General features: G+C 39.8%; 1 protein-coding gene across 3 annotated transcripts in view; it reads right to left on the bottom strand.

The window, feature by feature from the left end:
* The window catches only part of LOC117807546 (glucosidase 2 subunit beta-like), a 182,967-nt gene that overhangs the window by 3,764 nt on the left and 163,145 nt on the right, over nt 1-16,058 (bottom strand). For all 3 annotated transcript variants that reach the window (XM_034676867.1, XM_034676868.1, XM_034676869.1), the window contains one exon: nt 150-249. In XM_034676867.1, the coding sequence (XP_034532758.1) occupies nt 150-249 (100 nt within the window). The remainder of the gene's footprint in view (nt 1-149; nt 250-16,058) is intronic.

Here is a 16,058-nt window from a genome sequence, read left to right as displayed (position 1 = left end):
TGTATTTGACAGTCTGTCAGTGTGCTCGAACCATTTGTTCATCTGTCTGTCTATTAGTTTATTTATGCCTGCCTCTTTGTACTCTTATTACTGTGAGTGTGTGTGTGTATGTTAGATTTGTTTATGTGTGAAACACATGTAGTACTTACTGTAGTGCTGCGTGAACCTCCTTGCCAGCATGGTTCTCCATTCTCATACACCATCTGACTGTACTGGTCCTTTGGAGTGCCGGCCCACATTCCCCATTTCCTGAAATAAATAAATGATAAAAAAGTAATGAATGATCACTTTGAGAAAGTGTGTACGTTTTAGTTATTTATTGAGTGAATCAGCCATTTTCTAATCTAAATATCTGAGACACATTTAGCACAGGAACATATTTCTTTTAAACACCACTACGTTGCCTGGTTGAAAAACACTTCCTCCTGGCAAGATGGGCGCTCTGGCAGCGCCCTCTTTTGGATTGTGTCTCCTCTCCTCTTCAACAATGGATGGGATATATTAATTACCATTTTGTCAGAGTTAATTCTGTGTGCAATAACATACAGGGGAGGGAGAAGAGAAAATCTCAAGGCCAGCAAAGCAAATGAGGTTGCGCCTGCCCGGTGCGAGCTAATTACATTTTCACCAAACATTTGGAGAACCAAAGCAAACCAGGGTGCCAGTGGAGCCGCTCCAACACTGCTCACAGTACTGACAGATGCCATTTGATCACGCTCTCACCAGCTAACTTCCTGTGATCTTTTGTTGAACTTCAGCATCTCCTTTGAGGTGGCTTCGAGTGCAGTCATGCTGCTGGTAAGTATTGATTTTTGTAAAAACATTGTAATCCTGTTAGAGGGGGAAATCTTTTCTGCATTTGCTGCATGGTTGGTTGAAGATTGGACTAAATTGCTCTGATCTCCTGCCCTACACAGGGTAGCAACTATTTTCTCTCTGAAATGCTAAATACCCAGAAGACTTAACAAATAATTCAATCAGTCTCTTCAGGCTTGTCAATGTTCTGTTAATCACTTTGGAGAAAAAGCTACAAAATGCTGTAAATTCAGTGTATTGTTCTATTAATCTGCCTAAGTGCTTTTCTCACTCATGCCAACAAAACAAGTGCACAACACTTAATCAATGTCCCTGCAGTGACCTTTCCACAGAGGATTGAAGTGACTCTGTACTTGGAGAAATGCTTTTAGTATTATAAAATCAGATCTGATGTTATTTCATGATCTATTATTCTGCTTTATGTGGTTTGACTGGAATTAATCCTAACCGTACTTTGTACTCTTATATCTGTATCCATTTATTAATAGAATAATCCCTGTTGTTGCAAAAATAAATACATTACCTTACTGTATGTCAGTGATCCCTATCTGGGGGGCCTGAAGTTACAAGGGGGTGTGGCAATGTGTGATAAAAACACAAAGTGGCAAAGTTTGTGAAAGGACTACTAGTTAAACATGATAAGGCTGACAATGAATCTACCAAACATCAGAGCTACTGCTATTGCGAAGTCATACCTCACCATTGGCTTCAAATCCACAAACACTTTGAAGTGCTGCAGTGGCACTTTTAATTGCTACCCCTGTAAAAGTGGTTTGCTGGTTTTGTAGTTTGTCACTCACTGAAGATGCATTTTTCTTATTTGCAGAAGGTGTGCCAAATATTTTAAAGAAGTAATGGGTAAGGGGGGGTTGAAAATATTTCCGTCTACCCATGTGGAGCCCTGCAGAAAAAGTGTTGGAACCACTGCCTTATGTGACTTCTACTTATCTCTCTGAAAGGAGGTGATTCACTAGATGGAAAAAAGGTAATATATTTTGCTTATTGAGTTAGATGGCTGGTGAAGTGAACATAGGTCATAACTAAACAAGTAATACTGATGAAGCTTAGGGTTGGCATTTTGTCTACAGCCCTCCTGTTTTTTTTAGAACCAGAAGAACCAGGAATGGGTGTCAGGGTCAATACCATGGACCCCGGCAATCCCCTGGCGGCCCCTCGCTCACAGGCAACCCAACATGAATCCAATATCAGCCAAAAGCAGCAGTTTAACCCTATATGCACTGCCAAACCAATAATGCCTCATTTGCATAACATTTGGTGGCATCAGTTTGAAAAACATCCGACTTTGTGGACCAGCTTTTCCGAGGGATCCCAGAAGAGGGAGGCCTAAGTACAGAGTTTGTCTGCAGCTTACAAATGGTCCTGCACAGAGACACATGGTGTTATGGATGGTAAATGGACTGCTTTCCCTAGTCTTCTGACCACAAAAAGCATTACAGGTTGAATATACACTGATATACCATTCACACAGTTACTGGGTCAAGTGCTCAAAGACACTTCCGCATGTGGACAGCAGGACTTGGGATTGAAACACAACCTTCTAACCAGAGCCACAGCCACCTCATGGACCTTGTCGAAAGAATGCATGCTGGCCACTGTGGATGAAGTGAGTCTGTGCAATGATAGCCTAATAGCTGGTTTAATAATGTTAATGCACTTCAATGTGACAAAGTTTTTCAAATTTCAAACACTGTTCACTTTTTTTATTTCAACACATTAATGTGTACTGCTGTTTTTGTCAATAAATAAATGTGGTATCGATACCTAACAGAGTTTTGTATCAGGCTAATTCTGTATGGGTATTTAATATGAGCTCTAGTGGAAGCCAGCCCCAAGTGGACACTCAAGGAACTCCAGTTTGTTGCACTTTCTTACTGGCATCATGTTTTAACACTGGAGGAAAACCCATTAGGGTCTCAGTTCAAACAGTTAAAATAGACAAAAGTTAAAACAAGAACATGGATTATGGAGGGAAAACATAACTTATTCTAGTGTAAGCTATAAATTTAGAATTTCTTTCCATATTTCTATTAATGCCATTTGACTCGTTTGACCTTGATCAAGGCAAACATGGAATCCTCTTAAAAAACACTCTCCGGCTTTCAATGACACACGGCTGTCCACAGGTTCCCTGAGTGTGGCTTCTCTTCCAGCCATGATGTGCATGTCTTATTTAAGATGCCTGAATGGGTCAATCGCAGGTGAATTGCTTGCACAAGTGGAAGCCGGCAGGGCCCTAGCGTCTCGCCCTTTTTCCTTCCAGCCTGTTTGATTGGGTTTTAGCACTCTCTTAGTACCAGGAGGCCCTCAAATGGATTGCTGTCAGAGGCTGCAGACATGTCAAGCGGAGAGAGTGACAGTGCTCCGACTCTCGCTGCTAGTTGGCTGACCATGCAGCGATCCCATGCGCATCACCTCTGTGCCTTCTTATGTCCTGTACCTCCCATGGCCTCACACGAATAACCACCTCATTCCTACTACCTTCTTCTGTAATCTCTCTCTCTCTGTCGAAATCCCAAGCCCCAAGAGGCAGCTACAGCCCTGACTAAGACACATAAGTCACATGATGGAATCTTATTGACATATCAACTATCATTTATTTGCACTTTTTATTGGCTGGCTATTTTCCGGTACAGTTATCGGCATACTAGTTATTTCCACCTTGGAGAAAACATCACAGTTAGCCTCTACTGTATAATCATGGCACTGAGGTGCACAATCACGACGGTATGGAAGTCTGACCCTGACACTGACAATACAGCAAAAACCCAAATATGCAAAATAAACCCTCTGGCTTGATGACAACTTCGTTTTCTCATCCAATTTATCACAGTTTGGCTCTGAGCATTAGCCATGATTCTCACTCGCACTTAAAGCAGCAGGGCCAGACTCCTTCAATTATAATGTGTTTTCTTAGAAATCCTGTTTGCCTGCACAGCAACATGATTCACACCTAACTGTTGCCTATCAGACACAAATTTGTAGAAGCAGAACTAGAAAAACAGACACATTTCTGCTTTCAGAAAATAGTATGAATGAATTAAGTAACATAAGCAGATTAACATCAGCAGCAGAGAGTAAATTGCATCTCAGCTTTTGTAGAAGATCCATTTTCGGCCTCATGTAGACAAGAGGGAGGCCACAAATGCAGACTTCCTTTTAAAGATTAATGACAGCAGATATTGAACACTGCTCCTTTTAAGGCATAAAACCTTGAGAATCTTATTTACAGGTATCTGGGTTATGATTCATTCTCTGTCTGGCCTCATCTAATGCCATAAAATGCACCTTCCATCTCAGATAAACCTGTAATCGCAGCATATCTAGCCAGTTAAACCTATTATCCATACATTTACTTTGCATTGTGGGTGAGATAGCGGGTTTCTGAGAACTCCGACATGCCTGTGACTGCACACATTAGGGAGGAAATCTCATTTAATTTTCTCTCTGAATCACTAAGGTGTGATTTCTATTGACACAGAAAAGCAGATGGAGTTATGATTTAATTACAGCCCAACCTAAAAAAAAATCATAGAAGTTGCTGCAAGACTAAATAAAAACCTGAAGAAACCCAGAAAGTCAATATGTTCTTATGATTCAGTCCAAACTGATAGATTTAAAATTTAAGAGTATATAGAATACTTGTTGGTCTGTGAAAACTTGAACTGTTTTACAGATTTTTTTTATAATCTAATCCTCATTAGGAATAATTAGCATTAAAAAGGCTGATTAGCCTCCTTTTCTTCTTCTGAGCTGATATAAGCTCCTCTTATTTCTCTAAAATGATGCGGTCACCACTGATTGTGTTTTAAACTTCTTCGTGGCAATAATCCGTGTGCCTTGAGCGATAAATCCCGAAGATCCATGGATAATCTCGCTCAACACTGAGAGGAGAGTTCCCCCGTCTGATACAGCCACAAATCAACCTTTCAGAAGCAATTATCATTTAGACAACTCGACTCTGGTGTTTTAACAGCCCGCAGATACTGAGAGAGGAGAAAAAAAATCTGGGCCAGAAGTGCACTGATGTGTGTCTGTGGATGTTTGTGTGTTTTGAGACCCTGGGCCTACTCTGGAGAGAGATGGACGAACATAACCACAGAGAAAACAAGAACACAACACTGGCCCCATTTAGAAAGTCTGTGGTTTCCCTAAGAAAACAAAATATTAATTTGTTTGTGTGCCTTCAGAGCTTTCTCTGTTTGTACACATTAGAAAGCTGACTTTAAGTGCATTAAAGCATCATTATGTCTGCTCCTCAAGCACAAAGGCCAGCTGCATACTATTGTATACATTAATGTATAAAACATGTGTGCATGCATGTGTTCTTCATGTAAAGAATATATTTTTCAAAAAGAAAAATGTATGTGCAAACAAAATGATGATTATTTAATGTTCATGTAGAGATGCAGGACATGGATTTTTGAGTGGACACCAGTGATCAATAAATGTAATAGGCATGTTTTTGGTCTGTGTGAGGAAGCCAGAATACATGGAGAGAACCCATGTGTGAACGGGGAGAACGTGCAAACTCTGCACATAAGACTCCTGCTTGGCCAGGGATTTGAACTTGGAACCTTCTTGGAGTCTACAGCACAAACCACAGCACCACCACGACACAGCCTACAGATTCACATAACAGTTGAAACTGAAATCACTATTACAACAAAGAACAGTTCTGACTCTTCAATTGTGGTTTATTTTCATTACTTTTCTGGTGCTAATGCTAGCTACAGCTACTGCTGCACCAATCTATCCCATGTTTCTGCAATACATCCAGGCTGCAATGATAACTTCTTAGGTGACCTGAAGAGTCACTGTGCTAAAACTTGAGGACAGTTTTCTTCTCTTGAAATACTTGTGGCACATGTTTTGCAGGTTGTATATTCACCATGGAAATGAGGGCTTCTGATGTTAGTCCAGTGAGTATACTAAACTTGACAGCCCAGTAGCTGGATGAAGACGTGAACATGAAAAGGACATTATTGCACAGGAGTGCTTTGGTTCAACGACAGTCATTCTTTGCTTTCTGTGTATTAATAATAGTGAAGTCAGTTGGTAAGTAGACCTGTGGGCTGTGAGGTGGTGGAACAGTAGTTTTAAGAAGGTTTCTGGTTCAAATCCCTGGCTGGGCAGTGGTTCCAGAGAAAACCATCCACACCAGTGATGCCATTTTCACTCATTAGCAAGTTACTCTTGCACTTGTTCTTCTTCTCTGCAGACTACATTCCACAACTTACTGTGTAGTGATGTACAGTAGCTCGTTAATGGGTCAGAAAGAAACTTTTGTTGCTGTTTCTATTGGATACAATTACATAATCGGAATAATAATTTTCTGCAACAGATCAGTGTCAGTAGTATTTAAATGGATGTTGAAACAGCCATTGGTTCCCTTTCAGGTTCTCACCAAATATTTACCACTGCAGCACTCATTACTATTTACCACTCATTCTGTGTTAATGGGATTGTGTTTGAGGTTCTTTCTTTTAAACTCCCTTCCTCAGACCTCACCTGTGCCAGTGTAGTTGACTTATTGTAAATGCTTCCAAATTTAAAAATAAATCTTTAAACTGCTTAAATTGTCAACACCAATCTGTCCCATGTTTTATATCTATCAATCAATCAATCAACCTTTATTTGTATAGCTCAAAATCACAACAAACGTTATCTCAAGACGCTTTTACAAACATAGGAGGTCTAGACCATTCTATGTCAAATTATGAACAGAGACCCAACTTCAAGACAGGGTAAGACTCAGTCTGACCCCACCTTAATCCATCATGAGCATTGCACATTGCAGTATTTAGCTAGTTACAGTGGCGAGGAAAAACTTCCCCATGCCCCATAAAAATAACAGAAAAACCAGTCTATTACACTAATGTCATCAATATTGTAGATCTAAATTTAAACACAATCTTATCGCATTTTTTCTACATAAATGTATTGAAGGATTTTTTTGCTGTCGTGATTGGCAAACTTTAAAATGAATGTCCATTCTTACTCTCTGTATGTATTTGTCAATATTATCAAAGGCGTACAACTGAGCCAAAATACAATCACTCATTTTTTGTTGCCATTGTAATCAACTTAAAAGAAAAAAGATTTATCAAACAACACAACATTCTATTGGTTGGCTTTATTGCTTTGCTGATGACATCCAGATCCAGCTGCTCTGAAAAACAAAATGTCAATATTATCTGTCCTGTCTCTTGAATATGTTAAAACTTGGATGAGGTTGAATTTTTTTTTATATTAATCACAATAAGACTAAGATTGTTATATTCAGACAACCTGGATGACTCTACTGCTGCAGAATGGCTACTCAGTGATAACTGACAATCAAAAAATTTGAGGCAGGATTGTTGGTCTGTGTAACTACTTGATTCAGTAATATGTGTTTTGCATCTGGTGGAATAATAAAACTGCTCAGTACAGGGAGTGCTACAGGTCTGGTGTCCACAGTTATTGTCTGTTTATTTTGTATCAGGTTCTACAAGATTCATTGTTGTGCTGCTTCCTGCTGTTATGCTGTTCCTCAAAGGTGTCACAAATGATGATGAGTTTCATACCCCAGCAGTTGTTCTGTCCTGGGGGTCCTGTTTGTTGTAAGATAACCTTTACTGACCTGCAATTGACCCTGTAGTTTCGACTGCCCACAAATAGCAATGCCTCAGAAATCTTGGCTCTCTTCAGTAGTTAAAACCACCTTATCTGCGTCAGAATGACTTGAAAAGATTGATCCTTGCCTTCATCACATCCAGGCTTGATTAGCCTATTGTAATTGCATGATGGTTTGGATCAGTTGTCTCTGTGGCGCCTCCAGCTTGTGCACAACGTTCATTCACATTTGCTAACAGGGAAAAGGTATCACGACAACACAACACTGATTCTAGCCTCTCTGCATTGGCTTCCTGTCTATTTCAGGATTTATTTGAAGATTTTATTGACTGTTTTAAGTGGATTGAAATATCGTGTTAATCTCCTGCATCATCATTCTTCAGTTAGACCACTTAGACTATGCTGGTGATCTTAGAAGTATAAAGATAAAGACTTAAGAACAGGGGATTTAGCCTTTGAAGTGGCTGCTCCTAAGCCATATAACTATCTGCCCATAAGATCTGCTTAGTTGCTTGACATCTTGTCAGGTGCAGTAATACCATAGTCAGCAAATATGGAAGTAATTTGGCGCTGTGGGCAGGTGCTATAGCATCTCCTTAAGGCTTCTCAGCAGATGCATTAACTGCTCTGAAATCTCCTGGTAGACCGTAGTGTTGACTTCAGACTGACACCAGCAGATGACATGGCACCCCAAAATGATCACAGACTGCAGAGACTTTACATTTGACTTCAAACACCTGGGATTCTGTGCCTCTCCACTCTTCCTCCAGACTCTAGGACTTTGCTTCCCTCATTTTCTTAACACAGGTAAGATGCTTCTCTTGTTGTCTCTGGTCCAGGAGTAGCTTGATATTAGGAACACAACAGTTGTGGCCCCTTTCCCGAAAACAGCTGTGCTGCGGTGGCTCTTAGTGCACCGACACCAGCCTCAGTCCACTCCTTGTGAAGCTCTCCCATGTTCTTAAATCCACTTTCTTGACAATCCCCTCAAGCCTGCCTGTTGCTTACACACCTTGTGACCTCCAGTCAACTTTCCATTAATATGCTTCACTACAGCACTCTGCTAACAGCAGGCCTTTTCAGCAAAGACATTCTGTGGCTTATCCTGGAAAGTGTTGATGATCATCTCCTAGACCACCATCAAGTCAAATGATAAATGGTAAATGGACTGCACTTTATCTAGTCTTCTGAACACTTGAAGAACTTTACAGTTTATGTCACATTCATACACTAATGGCGGCCATCAGTATTTACTAATCCCATTGATAGCACAGCCGCTGGGGGCGGTTCAGGGTTAAGTGTCTTGCCCAAGAATGCTTCAGCATGTGGAGAGTGGGACTTGAGATCAAATCCAAGACCTTGTTCTGTATTCTGTATTTCCCAGAAGGTCTTTTATTTCTATACTATTAATTGTTTTATGTTGGCTCTTAATTTGTTTCATTTTCATATTTGTGTATTGACATGTATGTGGGTGCCCTTAGTCTTCTATTGGAATTTCATATCAAGTTCATTGTATCCTTTGGTTGTAGAGCACTTTGATCAAGGTGAGCTGTTTATTCAAAGTGCCTTATAAATAAATCCGAGCTGACCAGACTAATTTTGCCCAAAATTAGCCCAAAAAATGTTTTCTTTTTATAAGGAAATATTAGGAAAATATGCCTTAAAAAGTGCACACACTGGATTATGTTACTGGGAAGGTGGGAAACATCATCAGAAAATTAAGTCAAGTGCTGATTGGAAGCTAACTGAGACAAATTTGAGTTATCAAACATTCATAGTTGGGTTGAGATGCCGTAATATAACATTTTAAATAACACAGTCTCAGCTACATATCCAATTAGTTTTAGTAATTAGAAAGATGTCCACATTAAGCCAGATTCTTCAAAAACATTTCCTTTATTTACAGAAACTGTCAACAACATGTGCCAGCTAAGCTTTAGATTACCTACAAATACTCCAGCTCCTTACACTGAGTCCCAACCCATGCTAAGATGGTGTAAAGTCTGCGCTTATTACCGTCACCTTCTCACTGTAGCATCCACTCATTAGCCGTTGCTGCAATGAATTATCCCTCACAGGCATGCTTTTCTCTGCTTTAACAAGGGGTCTGGGCCAGCAAGTTAGTCCCCTCACTATGCTGTTAATGCGCTAATCATTTACAGCATGAGACGCGGCACTGCACCGGCAGGTACAGAGAGTGATTTGGAGGCCGCTGGCTAATTTGGATCAGCTGAAGAATAAATGCACCCCCATCTCTCTCTCTCTCTCTCTCTCTCTCTCTCTCTCTCTCTCTCTCCCTCTCTCTCTCTCTGTTTCTCGCTGCCAAGCAGTGCCAAGCTTTGCTAACCTCTGCCACTTGTGTAAGGTCACCAATCAGAGAGCCCAGACACTCATTACTGTGCCAGGCAGAATTGCTCCTCTCACCTTCCTACCACCCGCCGTGCCCAGCACCTTAATAAATTATTCATACACACAGAAACATGTGAAGGGCACATGCTCACTCAAGGCTTTGCCTTCACCTGGATACACACACAAAGAGGACATTTATTTATCTTCAACAGTATGTTTTTTGTATTGTGGGGTGGAGAAGAGAATCCAAATATATATCATTATAGATAATAACGGTTGAGAGGATATAAATAAATCGTCCACAGGTCAGCTATTCTAATGGCAGGTTGCAAAACGGATGTTTTTGTCTCTTGAAGCCATTCGGAAGGCCGGTTTTCTTACGTACAGCTGACCCAAATAATTATCTTCAATCACTGAGTAACATCCACAGCACAATTTGTTTCTGCATAAACAGAACACCGAGGCCATCTTTATTTTTAAGTGGAGTTATAAACCTAACTGAGGGTGCATATTTCATTAACACCTCCTGACAGACATGAATCAGGGCCCATGTCAAACCAAAATCAGTATTCTGTTAACAGCTCACTTGTGCCTCATTAACAACTGGGCTGGATGTTGCCATGGCTACCCACCAGTGAGGCCATCAGGGGTTCACAGTGTCACCCCCCCTCCACTTCTTACCACTTTAACCCTCTCCTCAGACACAAGAGTCGTTACCCTCTCACACCGATTGCTAGATGAAGTGTGGGCTGCGACTGTTTAACAAACACATTACCAACACAAATATATAGGCGTTACATTTTCCCGTTCCAGGGTGTTATATAAATGTATTTCTGTGCCTGGCTGCCTGTCAGTGGCTGCACTACTGAACAACAGTGATGGGCACTAAACTGCTGCCATATTTCCAGGTAAAGAGGGTCCCTCTCTCTGCTAATGGCACTCCAGCGAATGACCTTGACAGCTTGAAAATGAGCACATAAAGTAGAACACTTAAATGTATAATTATGCACTCGTTCCGGTGGAACTGTCACCACTCTATGGGTTAAATCATTACGGCTTGGATAACATAAAAATAATGAAATAATAAAAACACCCCCACCAAATGCCGATCAAAACAATTCGGGGCCGGCTTTGATATGAACATATGAAAGGGAGCATCACTCCATTCATTAAGTAAGCATAGTGAAACAAGCAATGCAGTGAAGCAGCAAACACAGCCATTAGTCATTTTACTAAAAAGAAATATGCATTGAAATGTAACGTGCTTGTTTTGAACATGATGGTCTGATGAATAATTCAGGAAGGACAGGAAAATAATGTTTGTAACGTATTAAAAACACCAGCAGTGTTTTGACATTTCATGGACAGCTTGTACTAAGAACGCATATATGGCTTATACAAAATGTACAATATGAACTACAGGAATCATTAGTTGGAATCATTGGTTAAAATCCCTTTAAAATAGTGATGGTAAATTTGGGAAGTACAGCACTAAAGCTACCTTCAAAATAGTCAAACCATGTAGTTCATTCTTGAAAAATTAAATATCCAAATTCAAAGAGATAGATTAAAAAAAAACCTCATCTGATTTAATTTAATTTATAAAATGCAGAAAAGTCTAATTGCTATGGGTTCATAGGGAACATTAAATGTTCTTTATGAACCAACCATTGAAGGTAGGGAAGATGAAGAAGAAGCAGCAGCAGCTGAAAAAGAAGACTCAGAAACCAGCTAGCTAGCTAACCTTTACGTATGTAAACTTTTGGCTACTACTACAGTGTAAATGATGAAGGAGGGGATATCAGATGATAGAGATGTACTCTACCTGCACCCAAAAAAGGTGTCCTTGTCAGTTTGGCAGTTTTGGGATTTCATTTAAAAATGTGTGTGTTTGAAGACACGAATTTCATCATGATAGAGAGTAAGTTGCATTTGCTAACTTTGGGACGGAAGGTTACTTGTTGTATTGTTAAAGCCAAGTTACCACAATGCCAGATTTGACTGGTTGTTTGTTTGGCAAAGTCAAAGAAGCAAGGGATTCAGGTCAGATCACTCTGCTTGATTCAGTGGATAAGAAAAGTTGATTCATTCGGGGTCTAGAGCTGCTGCTAATTTCACGATGTGGATTCTTCTTGTTGTTTTTATGTTCACTTTGCTCTTGCTTCTTGAAATTGTGGGTGCTGATGGCTGATGATGTCAAATTGGTTTGTTGAGAGTGTCTAACATTTGCAGAGCTTTCCCCACCAGCTTTTGGTCCTCCTTGTAGGTTAACATCCACATGTCTGGGCTGGTTACACCCTGTGCTGGTTTAACCAGACACAGCCTTAAAAAAGTTTGAACACCATTTTCTAAATGCTGACAAACCACACTGTGCTACAAGATGCCATCTGTGCTTGGTAGTAAAGCATTATAGCTATAGCGACTGACTGGGGCTAGTAGTGGGAGGCTACACTACGACTTAGACACAACATACGGCCGGCATTTCATGTTAACAAGAAGTAAACATAAGTTGTTTAACTGACTAGTTATTCTGGTGCTGACTAGCGAAAGTGATGACTTTTGATTGCATAGCTCAAAAGTGGACATCAGCAGTGGTCACTGACCCAAATTGGTGTTAGCATGCATGCAGTATGCTAATACATTCATTTTCCGGGGCTGTCATGTTTTACAATGTATACAGACTAATCTTTGTTTATCTTTTAATGAGATCAGAACAACTCAACAAAGCCATCACATGCTCTTGGAGTTCAAACGTATCTAAGCAATCAGATGGCACTGGTGTCAGGAGACAATATTAGCATGTATGCATGGTTAACATGAATGTTGGGCCCCATTTAGTATTAGCAAGAATGCAAATGAGTTGCAATGTTCCTGGTCTTCATTGGCCCTCTTAAAGCACACAATTTTGTTGATCAGATTCTAACATAAAAGAATATTGTGTTGTTAGCACACCTCTAAGTGAGGTGATTTTGTCAAGAGGTGCTGAAGTGTGTCATTTCCAGAGTTAGTGTTTGATGTCTTTGTTCTCATTTCTAACCTGATTTTGTTTGAGGACTTTTGCAGTGATAATCTTACAGCTCCCTTGCGATTGCTGTGTAATAAAATGGCCACCTATTGAGATAATTAGCTACACTACTTCTCCCCTATTTATATACGCTGCAGAAAACTGTAAGTGAACAGTAATTAATCTTTGGAGAAGGGACGTGATATATTTTCTATCCGAACCTCTTTCCTTTTAACACTTTTAAAAGACGTAAAGAATTTTCAGCAGCCCTCATGAGAAAATGATTCTTATTGATCTAATGAACATATTTCCATATTACCATGGCCACAAAGAAGACAGTCTCTTCTTTTCTGGATGTGCGCCAATAAATCTGCTCAGCTGGATCACTCAAGCTTGGGCCCCTCAGAGGACTCTGACAGCCTGGAGGCATTCACATGGCTGCACCTCTTCCTCACTACACTGGAGGATTTTTTTTGCTCTTACATTTTGGAGATCGGTTTTTCAGAACAATATAGGGTCACTGGTTTCAAAATGAGCTTGGCAGCAGGTGTGAGAAAAGGGGTTGTTATATTAGGTGTGTGTGTGTTGCTAAAAAAGAGGCAGATCTGTAAACAGCAGGCGTATGTCTACAGTAGCACACGACCTATTTGTATTTTCCACAGTGGCCAGCACATCCCACTCTCTCTGGGGTTGCTCTGCGCTGTCATTTCAGCTGCCTGGCTCCTTCTCCTTGCAGCGAGCGCACGCAGTCATTCAGTGTGGTTTCAATGTTGCTAGGCTACCTCAGTTCTGCACTGTTTTTCTGTTTGAAAATCTACTGTTCAATAAAGCAGTTCAAGGGAGACCTGTGGGTTTGAATACTGAGCGATATGAACCTGCAGGAGTAACTGACAACACTAATGGCCTTTTTTTTTGTTTCACAATACCTTATTTGTCTCTTTTCCCTTGACTCTGTAACACAGAAGCACTATCACTGCCTACATGTACAGCCAATGTGCTTTCTTTAGTCACAATAATCATATACAGAACATTTATAACCTTCCCTGCTTAGACTTTCTTCTTTTAAAGGTGCACAATCTGAGTCATATCCGGAGTGGTGAAAATCTTCCCTCTTCTTTTATGGTCTGTGTTTTCATATCCACCCTCACAGTCTATGAGTTATTATTATTCCTGTTTTGTCTATCCTGTTCTGAGCTTTGCATGTTGGGCGTATTCCAAGCCTGGCCTGTCAAACAAAGACTATTTCCAAGGTTGAAGGCTGCTCACTGGGGCCCTGTGCAATTTCAGCGCTGCATTTTTGTTTTCTCCATCCTTGTGTGCTCTCTATGATGCCGAGAGCAGAGCAGTTTGACCCCGGCACAATAAATGGCCGTCTCCTTGAACTTTGGAGGGTGACACACGCCGACCCCGTGACCCAGATCGGGGGGGCCACCTGATTTCCCTGGGGTCATAAAACAAAAACTCATTGGGCGACCCTTCAACTGATCCCTCCCTCCTCCACAGCCACATTTCAGTCGTCCTCACCTCGTCTGTCTGGAGGAAAATATGCTACATCTCAACAAAGACAGACTGTCATTGTTATGATGCATCTTTTATGTGTATGTTTTGGTCCATAGACTGTATAAAAACATGGATATGGTTTCAGTGATGTCCCCCATTTGTTTTTGGTGAGGCGTTATGCGCCTTCCTGTCAGTCAAATCAGCCACGAACAATCAAAACAGATGAAATAGCAATAGATTTACCCCCTGTGCAGTTCTCAGTGATAAAGAAACAATGTATGGAGAGTAAAATCATTACTTTTGTATCAGACTGTTAAAATTCTGCTTTAAATATTTGGCATTTTAATCTGAGGGGATTCCTTAGCTCATGTGGACACTTAAAGAACTGCAGTTTTTGCATTTCCACCTTAAATCAATTTTTTAACACTAGAGGCTGCAACTTGGTTTTATCCAGGAATCATTTCTCAGCTGATAAAATCGTGCTCTATTTGCATTTTTCATTTCCATATTTGGCCTTTCTAAGAGCATATATTTTATTATCTGGGTTAATATTTGGCTCAATCAATCAACGTTTTCTGAGTTAAAACTCTATATCATAGCAGCTGGAGCTCTTTCCATGTGTCTCTCCAAAGCTAACCCTAAAAAGGGTTACATCAATATTTTAAACGCGCTTCCACTCATGTTGAAAGGTTGTGAGAGCTTAGGCGCTAAAGCTAATTACTGTTGATTCATGTTGACGATGTACTTTCAGGAGACCTGAGTTTTAGAAAACTTAACTGAATCAGATTGCAAGTAATCTGTTGTACTGCATGTACTTAAACCATTAGAGTCATTCCACAATGATTTAAATTAGGTAATATCCTTGGTGCTCACAGCTAACTGGAAAAATACTGCTGCTGGTGTTTTGATTATAACACTTCAGCCTGAACCTGTTTCCTCTTTGCAGTTGAATGCACACTCCATGTTTCTGACAATAAGGGTTTAAAGCTACATTTCACCTTGTTCTGTTCTTTGTTATCATTTTCAAAACAGTGATACTCTGTCACTCCATTTAATTATATCTCCCTGAGTATTGTTCTGTAGTTTCACTTCAGTTCTGAAACAAGGAAAGCCTTTTTCAGACTATTATTTTATGGTGTTATTATCAATGCTGCAATAGTTATCAACTTAATTTATTAATTTAATAAAGAAAGAGGTAGTGGGATCTATGACGATAGATAGACAGAAATACATCATGCTATTATTTTTTCTTTCGTTTTGAGATGCTGATAAATTGATCACCAAATCCACATATCTGGCTGGGCAAACTTTTAAGCGTAAAGCACGGCTTTGCCCCAAAATGTAATAACATTTCAACATCTCAAACTTCAGCAAAGAGCCATTTAAGTGCGTCACCGAGCTTGAAACAAATTAGCATTAATACTCTATGTAAATATATATGTAGATATACAATGCAACAATTCTCCAAGCAGAATTCACATATTTGTATTTATTTTATTATTTAACTATCACCTACATATACTTTTTTAATGTAAAAACTACCTCTGCACTAGTCACCACTGCACTAATATCAAATTATTTTAGCCTGTACATATTAGTAATGCCTGCTTGTTGTTCTTTTTGTGTTAATAGTTGATATTATTATTATTATTATTATTATTATTATTATTATTATTATTATTATTATTATTATTATCATTGTTGTAAATATTATTATATTTTTATTTTTATTCTTGTACAAAGAGAGCACAGC

The sequence above is a fragment of the Notolabrus celidotus genome, chromosome 23 (genome assembly GCF_009762535.1).
Source record: "Notolabrus celidotus isolate fNotCel1 chromosome 23, fNotCel1.pri, whole genome shotgun sequence".
In the NCBI taxonomy this organism is placed as follows: Eukaryota; Metazoa; Chordata; class Actinopteri; order Labriformes; family Labridae; genus Notolabrus; species Notolabrus celidotus.
Note: the sequence above shows the minus strand (reverse complement) of the source record. Positions and strands in the feature narration are given on the sequence as shown.